Source organism: Neofelis nebulosa, chromosome 13 (assembly GCF_028018385.1).
Source record: "Neofelis nebulosa isolate mNeoNeb1 chromosome 13, mNeoNeb1.pri, whole genome shotgun sequence".
Taxonomy (NCBI): Eukaryota; Metazoa; Chordata; class Mammalia; order Carnivora; family Felidae; genus Neofelis; species Neofelis nebulosa.
The window spans coordinates 26,119,352-26,134,370 of NC_080794.1; the positions used below are offsets into that span (position 1 = coordinate 26,119,352).

General features: G+C 42.2%; 1 protein-coding gene across 2 annotated transcripts in view; it reads right to left on the minus strand.

The window, feature by feature from the left end:
• The window catches only part of CCDC6 (coiled-coil domain containing 6), a 109,941-nt gene that overhangs the window by 15,910 nt on the left and 79,012 nt on the right, over window positions 1-15,019 (minus strand). For both annotated transcript variants that reach the window (XM_058696387.1, XM_058696388.1), the window contains exons 4-7: window positions 9,880-9,983; window positions 7,888-8,048; window positions 2,103-2,259; window positions 664-764 (exon numbers count right to left, since the gene is read on the minus strand). In XM_058696387.1, coding sequence (XP_058552370.1) covers window positions 664-764; window positions 2,103-2,259; window positions 7,888-8,048; window positions 9,880-9,983 — 523 coding nt within the window. The remainder of the gene's footprint in view (window positions 1-663; window positions 765-2,102; window positions 2,260-7,887; window positions 8,049-9,879; window positions 9,984-15,019) is intronic.

The following is a 15,019-nucleotide window of genomic DNA, read 5'->3' on the forward strand; positions in this document are numbered from 1 at the left end:
TGAGGGAAAGGCTTCTGAGGAGCAAAGCCAGATGCAGAAGCAAAGCCAAAAGCAAGGCCAGTTCCTTCTTGCATGGCCTGCCTACTAGGGCCCGGTCCCACTCACCCATCAGTGGGACTATCAGGAGGCAGCTTGTGCTCAAAAGAATACAACCTTTGGAAATAAGAGCCACCCTGCCTTGCCATTTCCTTGGATCTAAGACCAATAGCCAATGAATTTCTGAATCACTGCTTCCTCAATTTTAACATGAGAAAAATGATGCCTACATGAACTATTCTGAGGATAAAAATGAGATAACATACGTACAACAATAGAACCCACAGGAGATATGCTATGATCCATCTTAGAAAACATCTATCCAATGCTTTGTCAATCCACAGGCACTTAAAATCAGTCTAAGACCGTCTTTTTAAAAAGAATTTTTGGAGTTAAATTCTTTTTAAACAACAACAATCTAAAAACACCAGCTGGCACAATAAAATTTATGCTTAAAAATTTCAGATTAAAACTCAGTCTTGATAGTGATTTGTTTTAGCTGTTTCTGAAAAACACAGGACCATTCTCCCTCTGTTTACAAGATTACGCTGGAGGGGAACATATTTGGAGATGCCTATTAGATGTCCCAGATATCAGTCACAGAAGTAGCTGAGGACGTGTACTTACCGGGTGATATAGGCCTGCTGGAACTTGGAGAAGGTGTGTAAGGGATCGGGCTTGACACAGTGCGAGGTCTTAATCCTTGTGCAGACATCTCATTGAAATACCTAAGAGGAGAGGGGGGAGATTATCAGAACAGTCTGCACTTCAGTAGTTCCTAAGAGAGCTCCTATGAGAAAATGTTGGGGGTTCATATTTTGAGGTCAGACTCTGGGTATTTAGAGAGTGATGTATAAAGCTAGGAGACATGTATAAAGTGGACTTGGGGGTCACACAGCTCCACCGCTTGGCAAAGTCCTCTCTCTAGGGGTACGGGCTAGGGAATTTGGAATGTTCTAGCTCCAGGTGGAGGCTTGCCAACAGAGCTGCTCCAGTCAACAGAGAGGACTGGGCTTTCCTTCCTCACACAACAGCCATGTAGAAGTCTACCTCTGCTATCCCAAGAATTACAGACACATCCATGCTTTAATGGCTACATTTAAATTATTATTTGAAACTCAAAACCAAACAAGCCCTCTAAGATTTATGTCATCAAATTAAAGCTTAAAGATAATGGTATTCCCATGAACTGGAAGTCAATCATTTACAAGACAAGCTTTGCTTAACAAACAGTCACACGCTAGAATGTAGTAACAGACACATGTACTAGCACAGCACATGTACCGCAGCCACACTTGGCCACGCCATTCCTCCTGGATGTGGAAGTCACATCAGACCTGAGAATACTCAGGCGTGATTGTTAGGGAAGTCAGCCTTTATGCTGTGAACAAGCAGAGAATGCTGACAAGGAGACATTTCTGCTTGGGAGACCTCCCAGTAAGCTAACCTTCAGAGGCCATACAGCCAAAGGAAGAAATGGCCGTGTGTGCAGACATCTTTATGCCAGGGAAGATCTCAGCCTTGATTGTCAATCAGTTTATGAGAACATGAACACAGCCATTTCCATGCTGGTTTATTTGGCTTAAAGAAAACCAGGCTCCGAAATTTCACATGCATCTCTCAGCTACCCACTGTTGACTCTTCCTGCCCCTCCAGGGCAGCCCACCGTGGTGGCACCTACATCCAGCTCGGCAATGAAAAACACCTCTTCATCTCTAAGGAATAAACAACTTGGAGACATCTCAAGTTTCCAACTATTTTCTTTCTCTCAAATGTGACATTGTCATTCCTAGTTCAGTATAGAGTATAGCTGCTCAACTAAGACTACTACTACCAAGTAGTAACTTTGAAAAGACCTTTTTTTTTTTTTTTTTTTTTTCTTTTCGGTCTGTGATTAAGGAAAATGGCCAATGCTCTTCACTTCCCCATCCTCAGCATCTGCTTGGATGCGGCGGTCACCACGGCGAGCGCGAGCCATCTCCTTCCACATCCAGCGGGATGCGAAGGGAGACCTCTCGGGGCCTGGTTTCCTTTATTTTTCCACAAGGCTCAGAGGACGTGCACACCTTTCATCATCCATTTCCAGGCTGGACTCGCTCTCAGAGAGCTGCCGACAGAGGGCTTCCCTTCTCTCCATTTCCCTCTGCAGCTTCCTCTGCAGCCGTAAGTTCTCTTCCCGCATGTGGCGCTCCTCCTCCAGATACTGCGCCATCTTCTCGGAATCTGAAAGGCCAGAGCTCTCCATTAGACCACGGCCAGAGCAGGCGCCGTCACACCCCAACGTGTACTGTGAAGGCCGCCCAGCAGCAATGCTGAGGCAGCGGCTCTCCCCCACCCCTACCCTCTTGCCCGGGGAGATCTGGATCTAAGGCTTCCCCTTCGTGTTGAAGTTTACCCACGGTTTGCATTTAGAAAAACACATGCATACAAAGCGGCACTCGGAGTAGTTAGGTACCTTCACTCCCACTTACTTGCCTTCTAAAGTGATGTTTGTGGAAGAGGAAATGGTGGAGCTGGAGCCAAGGGGGGAGGGGGCCAGCCAGGGAAACTGCGTCAGCCCTGGGCTCCCCTCGAGGAGGCACCAATTCTGCTGCCCCTCAGCTCCAGACACAGAGGGAGCCCATCAGCCTGTTAGCACACCAGTGAGAACCAGGCTACTAGAACACGCGGTAGGTTAGAATTCTCTTTATAAAAATAGAAATTGACGTAGTGAATAGCTTTAGATGAATAGGTCACGTCTAACTTCCCGGGTGTGTGTGACTCTACTTCCCTGACTCATGCACAGCCTGAGTCAGACGGCAGGTACAGACCCGTGTGCAGGTAGGCTCCAGGAACGGAGTCCTGCTTATGACAAATTCCCGTTCCTCAGGAGCTGCCCCACAGAGCGAGGCCTCTGCTACAGTACCCATCTCCTGGACCAGGGTCAATTAGCCTCAGGGCTAGATGGAACCAAGCCAAGCCCATCAGATTCTCCATACAGAAATCTGAAATGTGGAACTGACATCTTCATGGGGCTCTACAATGTCCTTGTGCTGAATTCTCTGGAGCTTTCACAACCCCCGCCCTACTGATATCACTCTGTGCAGGACTGTGGGGTACTTTCTGGCACCATTCCAATTAACAGTAAAACGTGACCACCCCCAGCCCTTTGCTGGTTTACATCTGACAGAATGTGTTGTTACTAAGTCACCAAAATAATGTTAATACAAAATGTAGGGTCAACCCATCTTCTTGCTTCCATCCTTTTTCCCTCCCTCAGCCAATGAACATCCTGGGAAAAATAAAATCTCCACCTATTTCTCATTTCTAAAAAATAGCTACAAACTCAGAGCGGTCATGGTCATGCTGAGGAAACAGTCCTATAAACTATTGCTCCATATTACTAGCCCACTCCAAATTTAAGAAGGAAGGAAGGTGTGGAATGCCACACTGACCACCTCTTCCCCACAAAGTGACCCTACTTCAACTCTCCAGTCCAAATTACTTTCAGTTTTAAGCACTTCTATGAAGTTCTGATGTTTTAGCAAATAATGACTTTTGATGCTAAGTATTCAATGATTTCTAAGACCACATCATTACAGAACATATAAAAGTTCTTGAATACCCTTATTTTAGAAATACAAATAAAAATACCAAAATTATTAAACAGTTATGTGCACTAAACACTAAATCCCTCAGTTGTTTTCAATATAACCAGAAACCCTGCTGTCTAATCCAGATGCAAAAATCTCTTTAATTGAAGGCATGCTGGGAAAATATTTACAAAGTACACTTTTAATATAAATGATTTAAATTATTTCATCCCAAATATGCAAGCATGCAGAATTTTTCACTAGCTCTACAGGAAGCACTAGATTGGCCCCTTGGAGTATTATTGTTTCTAGAACAAGAGGGATGGCTGTTGGAGCAAGTTGCCTTTCTTTTCCATAAATAGGAAAGCTTCAGAGAACTGAGGATTTATGAGGCTTCAAGAACAATCATTTAAAGAAACACTGTCTTTCAGATGCAATCCTTTAGCATCCGAGGAAATCAGTAGGGGAATACTTAATAATCTATACACAAGAACATCAGTCAGCAGGAGTGATGGCTGGAGGACTTTCATGGCAGTTGGGCAATTAACCCAGAAGCTAGAGGACAGAGAAAGCACCAGGCCCAACACCTCTGAGTGTTACAGCGCTAGCAGCAGATGGCTGACACCACGGTATTCCTTGGGTGCCCTCTGCTGGCACACCACCACACTGGATTTCAAGAGACTGGATTTACTCCCATGAGTGAGTCACCACCCTCTCACGCTCTCTCACAGAGTTCCCAGGACTCAGGGGGCACAGTCGATGCTTCCCCCATTTTCAGCCATCTTGGAACACTTAGTCACAAAGTTAGCATCAATAGAGGATGACTTCCAGACAGACTCCAAAGAGGCAGTTCCCATATGATCCAAAGGTGGCCTGTACATTTTGCATCCCCTTTCAAGTTTACACTTTTAGAAAATGCGGATGCCCGGATCCTACCCCAAACAAATCTGAATCCTGAGGATAAAGCCTCTCTACTGGGATATTGAAAAGCCCCCAGGGGATTTTCATGTTTATCCAGAGCTGAAGAACTATTGGGAGAGAGGTTCAAGTTTTGATACCGCTGGCCTTGGAGCGTAAGGAGCCAACTGTCCCAGCAGCATGGCAGAGAGGTGGGGTATCTGACCTCTGGAGGATGAAGGAAAGTCACTAACTCATCTTCTCAACCAATCCAGACCAAATGTGAGCAGCAGGGAGCCACATGCCCCTTCTTCCATTCAGCTTTCTCTGCCCTCATGAAATTGAAATAGCACTTATGGATGCTCCTGTAGTCATCTGCAGTCTCTTCAAAGACCAAATAGTGCCCTACGAAGAAAGTTATGGGAATGAAAAATTCTTCCCCAATTTCTTCTAAAAGTTTTGTCTGGGGCATAAGTATACATGAGAAAGAACTGTAAACTGACAGCACTGGAGGAAGTTCAGAAAGGGGCTAAAAGACATCTGTCTGACACACCAAAAACTCAAAAAATATCCTAACATAACTAGTATTTGAAAACTGATTTGTTTTCATGTAATATATGTAGTGGTTTTCAACCCGAGGTACACATCAGAATTCTTTGTATTAAAACAAATGGAGGACCAGGTTCTACTCCTAGAGTAAGCCCAGAATCCTGTATGAGGTTAGACAGAATAACGGACCCTCGAAAGATGTCCACATCCTAATCCCTGAAGCCTGGGATTATGTCACTTTACATGGCAAAAGGGACTTGGTAGCTGTGACGAAGTTAAGGACCTTGGGGTGGGAATTTATCGTGGATTATCTGGCTGGGCCCAAGGTAATCAAAGGGTCCTTGTAAGAAGGAGGCAGGGGAGCAGGAGTGAAAAGATGTAATCCTAGATGCAGGTAGAAGTGATGCCAATGCAAGAAGGAACTATGACCCAAAAGTACAGGCAGCTTCTAGAAGCTGGAAAAAAACAAGGAAACAGAGTCTCTCTAGAGCTTTTTACCAGAAACCAGCCCTGCTGACAGCCTGAGTTTAGCCCAGTGAGAGATATCTTGGACTATAGACCTCCAGAACTGGAAGGTAATATATTTGTGTTGTTTTTAGCTACTAAATTTGCAGTCATTTGTTACAGCAACAAGAGGAAATGAACATTGTTTTTTAAAGGTTCCAAGGATGATCCTGAGTCACCATCCCAGATGCACTACTGGACTAGAATCTGCAGTGAACTTTAGAGAAGACAATGTTAAGGTATGAATCACCAAAATTTTAAATGCACATTCACGTGACTCAACAAATCCACTTCTGGAGTTTCTCCTGAAGATGCTCTTGCTCAGGTATCAAATGTGTGGACACAGATGTCCACTGTGGTTGCAGCATCACAACTGGTGTTAACTAAATTATGGTATAAGGTATCCAAGGGCGATGTACTCTAAGATCCCACAGTGGATGCCTGAAACCAAGGAGGGCACCAAACCCTACATATACTAGGTGTTTTCCTCAATATACACACCTATGATAAAGTTTAATTTCTAAATTAGGCACAGTAAGAGGTCAACAAAGTAATAACAAAATAGAAAAATTATAACAACAATTATAGCTACATGAAGTTGTCTCCATCTCTCTTGTAGGGAGGGCAGGCCACCCAAGATGGGCCACTTTGGCACGAACATTATTTTGAAGTAAAAGAAATCCAAACCCAGCAGATTTAGGAAAAGCTCTTTACCTTCCCCTCCAATGCCTGCTTGTACCAGAAAGAGAGCTATAAACAGAGATTCCTCTTTACCTAAGAAACTTCTCTACATAATAGGGCTTTGTTTTCCAAACATCTCCTCTCACCTTCCTCCTGATGGTCTGTCTCTCCTTTGTATCTTCAGAACCCTCCTCCCTTTGTCCAAATAAGCTTCATGTTGCCTGTAGATTTCCTGTACGTATGCTATTAAATTTGATTTTCTCCTGTTAATCTGTCTCATGTCAATTTGATTCTTAGTCCGACTAGAAGGACCTTGAAGGGCAAGGGAAGGTCTTCGTCTCTGACACTCTCAAAATATCTTACTATGCGTACTCACCCTTCTTGTGATGATGTGACATGATAAAATGCCTACATGAGGAGATGGAAGTGAGGTGAATGACACAGGCATGTGACATATCATCAGGCTACTACTGACCTTCTGACGCTAAGTCAGGAGGAGAACCATCTGCCTCTGGACTGCAGTTGACCACAGGTAATGGACACCACGGGAAGTGAAACTGGGGGTACGGGGACACTAGTGTATCCACTTAACCAAATACCAAGCATCCTTTTAGAAAAGGAGTAAGATTGGGGCGCCTGGGTGGCGCAGTCGGTTAAGCATCTGACTTCAGCCAGGTCACGATCTCGCGGTCCGTGAGTTCGAGCCCCGCGTCAGGCTCTGGGCTGACGGATCGGAGCCTGGAGCCTGTTTCCGAATCTGTGTCTCCCTCTCTCTCTGCCCCTCCCCCGTTCATGCTCTGTCTCTCTCTGTCCCAAAAATAAAATAAAAAACGTTGAAAAAAAAAAATTAAAAAAAAAAAAAAAGAAAAGGAGTAAGACATCTCTATGTATTAGCAAGGAAAAAATTACAAGATACAGTGAGTAAAAAAAAAGAAAAATACAAGAGTGTGTTCATTGTGCTACTTTTTGTATAAAATAAGTTTATCTGGAAGAAGAAATAAATTAAAACTGTGTAATTGTGAGACCTGGGTGGTTGGGGTCAGGGGTGAGAAGGACAGCTACTTTTCCCTGCATACCTTTCACTACAAGGTCTATTCAGACCCATATGAGCAACCCAACTGCATAAACAGGAGAAGCCCAAGCAAATACATAGTGTCCTAGGCAAGTGTTCAGAAATCTAGTTCCTTTGATTTCTAACTCAACATCTTGACCTTTTCCAAAATAATCAGTATAAATTTTTAAAGCATTTATTCCTCAAGTATGAACAGCTGTTATCTGATGCTAAAGTTTAGTAGTAAGGAAAATAAATACTATATTCTCTGCCTTAATTCCCCAAAAGTACATTTGTTACTGCAATCTTAGAGATGAACATGGGGCAGAAGATTAATAATAGTGCCTGATTCTGGACTCTCCTCAAATTATTTGATTTTCTAGAAGTATTCTAAACTATTTGCCTTGTCCCACTGTAATACTTTCAAAAATAATCTATTCCAGGATGATAGAAAGATTTCTAGACACATGTACTGGTAATGAAATACAGTATGGATTTGATTTATGCAAATTCAATGGTAAATACTGGTAAAATCCTGTAACTGGGAAATGGATTAATTCTGTACTCAGAAGACCAGTGAAATCAGAGGCTACATACGCTGTAACTGAGCGGCTCTCAGCTGCTTCTTCAGCCTCTCCACTTCATTCTTTAAAAACCTGATGTGGCGCATCATGTTTTCTGGAGAGTCTATCTCCATGGAGATGTCTCTAGGCGACGGGGGTGCAGAGACCGGCTGGTCTAATTTCTCCTGCAGGATTCTTCAGTGAAAAGAAAAATTCCAACAATGAAAAACAGTTTGCCTTAAAAGACAAAACAACCTACTAGCTGGAGGGTTTGTTTTAATAGCAAACTCCTGTAAATCACCGGAATTCACAGGGTTGCCAAACTCCTCTGCCCATTTTATATCTACTTCTGAGCTCCCTTACCTAGTAGGATCCAGTCAAGGTCAAAGGGCAGGGCTGTAGGATCCACCCTTTTTTTTCTTTTCAGGGACCACTGATAATTAAGCATTAGCGAGAAAGTCTGCAATGTCTGCTTCTGCTTATTATGCCTGGCATACAGTAGGCACTCAGAATTATCTGCTACCTAAACATTCATCATATTGATTTGTATGGTTGACTAAAGAAATTACACTCAGTGCTGGTGAAACTTACAAGCTCCATATTATGAACCCCCTTGGAAGGTGGCTTCACATAGACTCCACTTATAAAATTCCCTCCTGAAAAACCAATCCTAACGGCATGACAAACTGGGCTGAAGGCCCTTTGCTTTTGGCCATAGCAGAGGCAAAAAGATAAAGAACAAAATAAAACCAAAATCACTGGGTTAATAATTGGTGGTCCCACCTTCTCTACCAATTATCATTAGTTTGAAGCACATGGAATGTGAATATTCAACAACTTTTGACCTACAGATGATAATTTCATATTACTTAACACAATACTCTGGTACTTATCTATACAAAACCTCCAGCTGCATTCTGCAAAGGAAGGCAGACTGACAATGGACCTCCAAGTCCCCTTTTATAAGCTGCTAGGGTTTTGGTTTGGTTTTTAACTTTTCACCTTTAAATTTGCCCAAATGCAAACTGTGAATCACCTTCAGGCCTGCCCTTGTTGAGAAAACTGGTATGTTAAATACTGTAATGATCCCTGCATTTATTATATTAAGTAACTTTTAATAATTCAATTTATTAGTACCACTACAATAATGCAAAACAGCCAATTCACCTACAGCTTGAATATTTCCCCCAGGGATAGAGCTCTATTTTTCACTTAAAGACAGGACTATATTTTGCAAATTTAGAGATGAACTCAAAATAACTTATGGATGTTCATGCAGACCAAATAGTTACAGCAAAAGGACTCTGGTTAGCAAACAAAAGATCCTAGTGAAGTAGCTTAATGAACATTTTTAAAAAACTCCCTTTCCATACCCATGAACACATCCCACATACAGAACCTCCCTGCCATTCTTCAAGCCCTGCTCCATCACCCCCGCAAAGTACATAGTACTTAGAAATTAGGGCCTGACAGTGTTTTGCATAAAGGGGTTCAAGAAACATTTGCTGTTGAATGACATTTCACATCCATGTACCTACTTTTAGCACAATTCCTAACCTTAACTACATCAAGTTTTTCACAGTAAGTTTTAAAATCGATAATTTTCCTGTTAAAATCTCAGCCTTCCTCATGAAATACATTCTAGAGATGTGTAATCATTAACTGTACACAATATACATCCTAACCACTTTAGAAAACTGGGGGAGCCAGTTCAACAAGGTAAAAAGTTGAAATTGCAACCATCTTTCAAACAATTTAAAGGTGAAAAATAGCACCTTAGCTAATCTCTTCATAACCTTTAACCCCAAATGAAAGGAAATTTTACTGGGACGATAAGAGAGAAATATAAAGAGGTGACCAGCATGAGAAGAGTTCAGAAAGCTGTCAACACTTTTTTGGTTTGGCAAATTAATGAATGAGTGCATCACCCAGGGCATCACAATGCCCCTTCTGTTATCCTTGTCACACCCAGCTCAGCACCCCAGACATGCACACACACCGTACTGAACAGCAAGACTAAACAAACCGCTTTTCCGCTTCAAGTTTGTCCATCCTTTTCCAGAGACGATTAACTAGTGCTTCTTGTTCTTGTTCCAAAGTATTTTCAAGGTCGATCTTCTCTCGTCTCAACTAAAGGAAGGGAAAAAGTTTTACTGAGAATAGTAGGCCATTTAAACCTTGTTAATGAGGTTTTTTGATTGGACCATTAGGACTCCCTCGCTTGGAGAAATCTGCAAAGAAATGGCCAGTTTCCTGGCACAGACACATTAAGCGCATCTAGTTCTTAAACTTCAACTGGGAAAACTGAAACAGGTTCACTCTTTGATGTGAATGCTTCATTGCCCTCTGGTACATGAATCACACTGCTTGTTTCAGCATTTAGTCAAGACACACGAAAATCTTCTTTAAAGAGGGTCTGGGGGAGCTGTGCTTACCACTCACACCAGGATTTATCTGGGTCTGTCCCCCCCAGGTTCTGCATGTAGCTCAATGTTAAACCAGAAAGGTTATATTACCATGTATATAAAGAACTCAAACACCTCAAGACAATTCTACATACTGATTAAAGGATGCACAATACTAGTAACTTCTGAGGAGGTAGGGAAGAGAAAGATCTGATTTGGGGGAAAGTATGCAGCTGCAAAGGAAACCCCCAAATGCACTCTACTCCATGAAAAGAAGCAAACATGGAAAAATTCATTTAATCAATCAATACTGGACAATATGCGAATACTGTGAACAAGGCCACTGGCAGGGAACCAAAAAATCAGAATTTTCTGCCCTTCATGACACTTACATTTTAGTGGGGGCATAGATAGTAAGTGAAATAAGTTATATACTTTGGTGGAGAGCAAAAGAGAGATGAAGAAAAACAAGGATGGCAAGAGGGATAGAGAGTGCAATGCTAAATTCCACAGCCACAGTAGAGGGAATGTGTTATATCATTCTTACACTTCTCTACATGTTTGAGATATTAAATAATTGTAACAGATTTTTTTTTTAAGAGAGAATGGCTATGGTACTGCCCCTGTGCTGTCTCTTCAACCAGTAGCAATTCACTTTTTCAATCACTGAGTCAACAAATTATTTCTGATTGCACAGCTGCAAAGATGTCCTTAGCAGGTCACAGAGACTCCTCACTGATCAGAGGTCCCTGTGTACACAGTAAAATGAGACCAGTACCATGTATAAACCGTAGGCTTTTAAAGCAACCAGAGCAGATCTTATTAACAGTGAATAAACCAAGATCACATGGTCAAATGAAAATACAGCTTAGAAATACCTTCCCTGCATGGGGGTGGGGAGGGTGGTGGGGATTCAGAACAAGTCAGAAGCATTCTGTGCAGTGAAGCTGGGAGCACGCGAATGCACAAATGCTCTTCGGAATGTCAGATACTTTCAACCTGCAGCAACCGGGAGAAACCCTGGAGCAGCTCATGGAACACCTATTAAACTGCGTGATTCTCTGCACTGACCACATGTTTAGCCAAGCTTTGAAGTACAATTTACAGCCATTTTTTTAAAGAAACAAAGTTCCAAGGCATTTACCCTGTAAGGATCCTGTTCCCATGTTTAACTAAAAGCATTATAGAGAGTACTTGGCAAGCAAGGAAAATTTCAAGCTAGGAATTGTTTTACCATAGGGATGCCTAGTAAACTTATACCAAATTGCTTTTAATTTTAGAGTAATCATGCATAATGCTAATCAATAACTCTGAAAAGCAAAATCAAGACAAAGCTGTCTCTACCCGTGTACAACTTACTAAGCATGTGGCTGTGAGCAGATCCTTATCCACTAAATGAGAAGCCTGGCCTACCTGACCTGTGTGGTCCCCTCCAGGACTAGCCACTATCATTCTCTGTGAGGCTTAAGATGGCAGCTGTCTTCAGTCTGAGCCAGTTCAGCTCCAGACCCTTAGAGATGGGGGGAGCAAGAGAACCATCTAAGGCCATCCTTTCATTTCAGCGCCAAGGGACCACTGCTCTGGGAGATCGTGTGACTCTGGCAAAGCGATATCACCAGGATAGGAGTGGGAGCAGTCACCACGGTGGCCAAAAGAACTGGGTCCTGTCCAACCCTCAACTATGGGGATCCTGAAGGGAAAGTAAGATTTAGGGTAAGTTATTCTGATTCGCGAGCCAACAATTCTTGGGAGCAGCAGAGCAGAGGGTAGTTTAGGAGTCTGACACGATGCCGACACAGGTAAGAGAGCGGGAGAAACAAGCAGAAAAGGTACGTGAGTCTCAGGTTCTTTTCAGCACCTACTGGTTGAGCTACAAGTTATCAATTTACTGCCTTCAGCGAACCAAGGCTTCCTGTGAAAGCTGGGTTTGCTGTACCAATGCTCTATGAACTTACTTCCACGGAGCAGACAACACAGGAGGCCCCAGCTCAGCGGCTCAGACGCAGGGGTTTCATTACACAGGCGGGCAGTGCTGTAGGAGTCCACATTATCTTTAAGCCTTAGAAAGGGTAGGGTCTTTCAGGGTTTTTTCAGTTTTAAAAAATCTCAACTTTTCAATAAATGAATTATGAATGAATGAATGCTTTTAAAAAATTAAAAATCTCAACTTTTCTGCATTGCTGAGGAGCTCTGACACTAAAGGGCAAAGAAGTTAGAGGAAATGATATTATCATGATTAATTATGATTATGATTAATACTCTCTTAAGTTCTGGATCAGAGTTGCCCTTCCACCTCTTGTCTAATTCCACAACCTATACATCTGGAGCCAGAGCATACACACCAGCTCTGCCGATTCAGACAGAAGTAGATTTTTCCATGCTTGCACTGTCCTGATACCAGACAGTCCTCAAAACTGACAGTGTATGTTGAGTTTACAGAGTAGGAAGTCAGAGAGTCTTGCCTGAATGGAAACATCGGCCCAGTGACACACTGCTTTCCTTATGCTGGTCTCTAACTGTCATCCTCTCCCCAACTCCTTCCTAGTAATACCTGAGGGCTTTTTACGTTCAGTGTTCATACAACAGGCGCCCATTCATCTATCGCCAACATCAAATTCTCGGGCAAACCCAAGCCACTCTGCTGATTCTGCGAGCACTCAGCACCAATGGATATCACGGATTTGTATGATGCTCATTTGAAAGCCTGCTTTATAATTAAGTCAGTTCAATGGACTGCCAAATTCTTTTCTTCTCTTCAGTAGCTCTCCTTTCCATTGCAAGTTAATTAATGTCAGACCAGGAGTTCTTATTATGTTCCCAAAATAAATATAGAAACTTTAGTGGATAAACTTTGAGTATAATAAATCTAGCTGGCTCATCTGAATTCACAGCCCATCCTATCTGTATCTTCTCAGTGGGCAGATACTGACCCATTACCAAAAAAGCAAAAGGTAGGGGGTGGCCGAGAGATGGCTCCAAACACCATCACACTTCTTTCTCACTGCAGCATTTTCTGATTTAAAGAGAACTGGGACACTGGGGGCAGAGGTATGAGAAAGAAATGGTTAGCCAAAAAGCCTCATGAGAACTTCGGCCTAACAACCATCGTGTTCAATCCTAGAATCTTGGAAGGTCTTAGTGAACTTTGTTCAATCTATATTAAAAAGTTTTAGTCTAACAATATTATCCTTGTTTCCATGGGAAAATATATTTTGAGCCCCAAACCTATGGCTTAAAAAACAAATTTTGGAAGGCAGCCCATTACAACTAATCCAAGATAATAAAAGAGAGGGAAATGCTCATGAAATAAGAGCTATCATACAAACAGAACACAGACACACAGTTTGTTACAACATACAGGAGAGGGTAGTTTAGGTGGTGACAATGTAAGGAGAGTACCCCATGTTTAAAAAAGAAATCACAGGGGCGCCTGGGTGGCTCAGTTGGTTAAGTGGCTGACTTCGGCTCAGGTCATGATCTCACAGTCTGTGAGTCCGAGCCCCGCGTCGGGCTCTGTGCTGACAGCTCAGAACCTGGAGCCTGCTTCAGATTCTGTGTCTCCCTCTCTCTCTGACCCTCCCTCATTCATGCTCTCTCTCTGTCTCAAAAATAAATAAACATTAAAAAAAAATTTTTTAAATAAATAAATAAATAAAATAAAAAAGAAATCACAGAGTCCTCTAAGACCTATATTAACCAAACTCTTAGTTGACTAGATTTTTTTTTCCTAAAAGAGAGAGATAAATCCTAAGAAAACAAGTGGGTACTATGGATTAGCACAACAATCCCCCCGAACTTTCCAAGTTAGGTAGTATCTGAAGGCTATTGATAATTTAGCCCAATTGCCAATCAATTTGTTATATAATACCATTATAGATGTTCAAAGTGGTGACCCTGGAGATACAACAGAACCACTTGGGAAAATAACAGTAAATATTCAGAAAATGACTAAATTACAGTAAAAAAAAAACAAAAACAAAATGTATTTTTTCAATGGCTGAATGTTTGTGTCCCCCCCCCCTCCCAAATTCATATGGTAAAGCCTTAACCACCAATGTGATGGTATTTGGAGGTGGGGCCTTTAGGAGGTGATTAGGTTTAGTTGATGTCATGAGGTCATGACCCCCTTGATGATGGGATTCATGTCCTTTCTAGAAGTCAAGAGAGACCCTGAAGCTTGCTGCTGTCTGCTCTCCCCCACATGAGGATACAAGGGGAAGTGGGCAGGCTGCAACTTGGAAGAAGGCCCTCATCGGGACTCCATCACACCAGGATCCAGATCCAACCTCCAGAACCATGAGAAATGAGAAACAAAGCCAGTCTATGTTGTTCTAGCAGCCCCAATGGGATAAGACCCTTTTGTTTCTACTACAAGGAGTAGAGCCAATAAAAGATCTCATCCCATCCTACTTTGCCAATACATTCGAGTTAATCAAGGTTTTACATAGACATAGGAAAGAACAGGATTCATGAGGGGGCTATTAAAACAGATCAGGGGCAACTCACATTAAAAGAGTTGAGTATAATAATACATCATGGTCCTTACTCTGTGGCAAAGCCTTGTTTGCAAATTAAAGCAACAGACATAGAGTAAAACTTAAAAACACTCTGTTAGTGCCTCTCTTGGTGTCTGTTCAGGCAATCATTGGAATTTTGCTCAGCCCTGACAATGCTCCTCCTAGGTGGAAGATATCTGACCCTTGCCTTCTAAAAAAAAAAAAAAAAAAAAAAAAAAAAAATTTTTTTTTTTTTTTTTTTAAA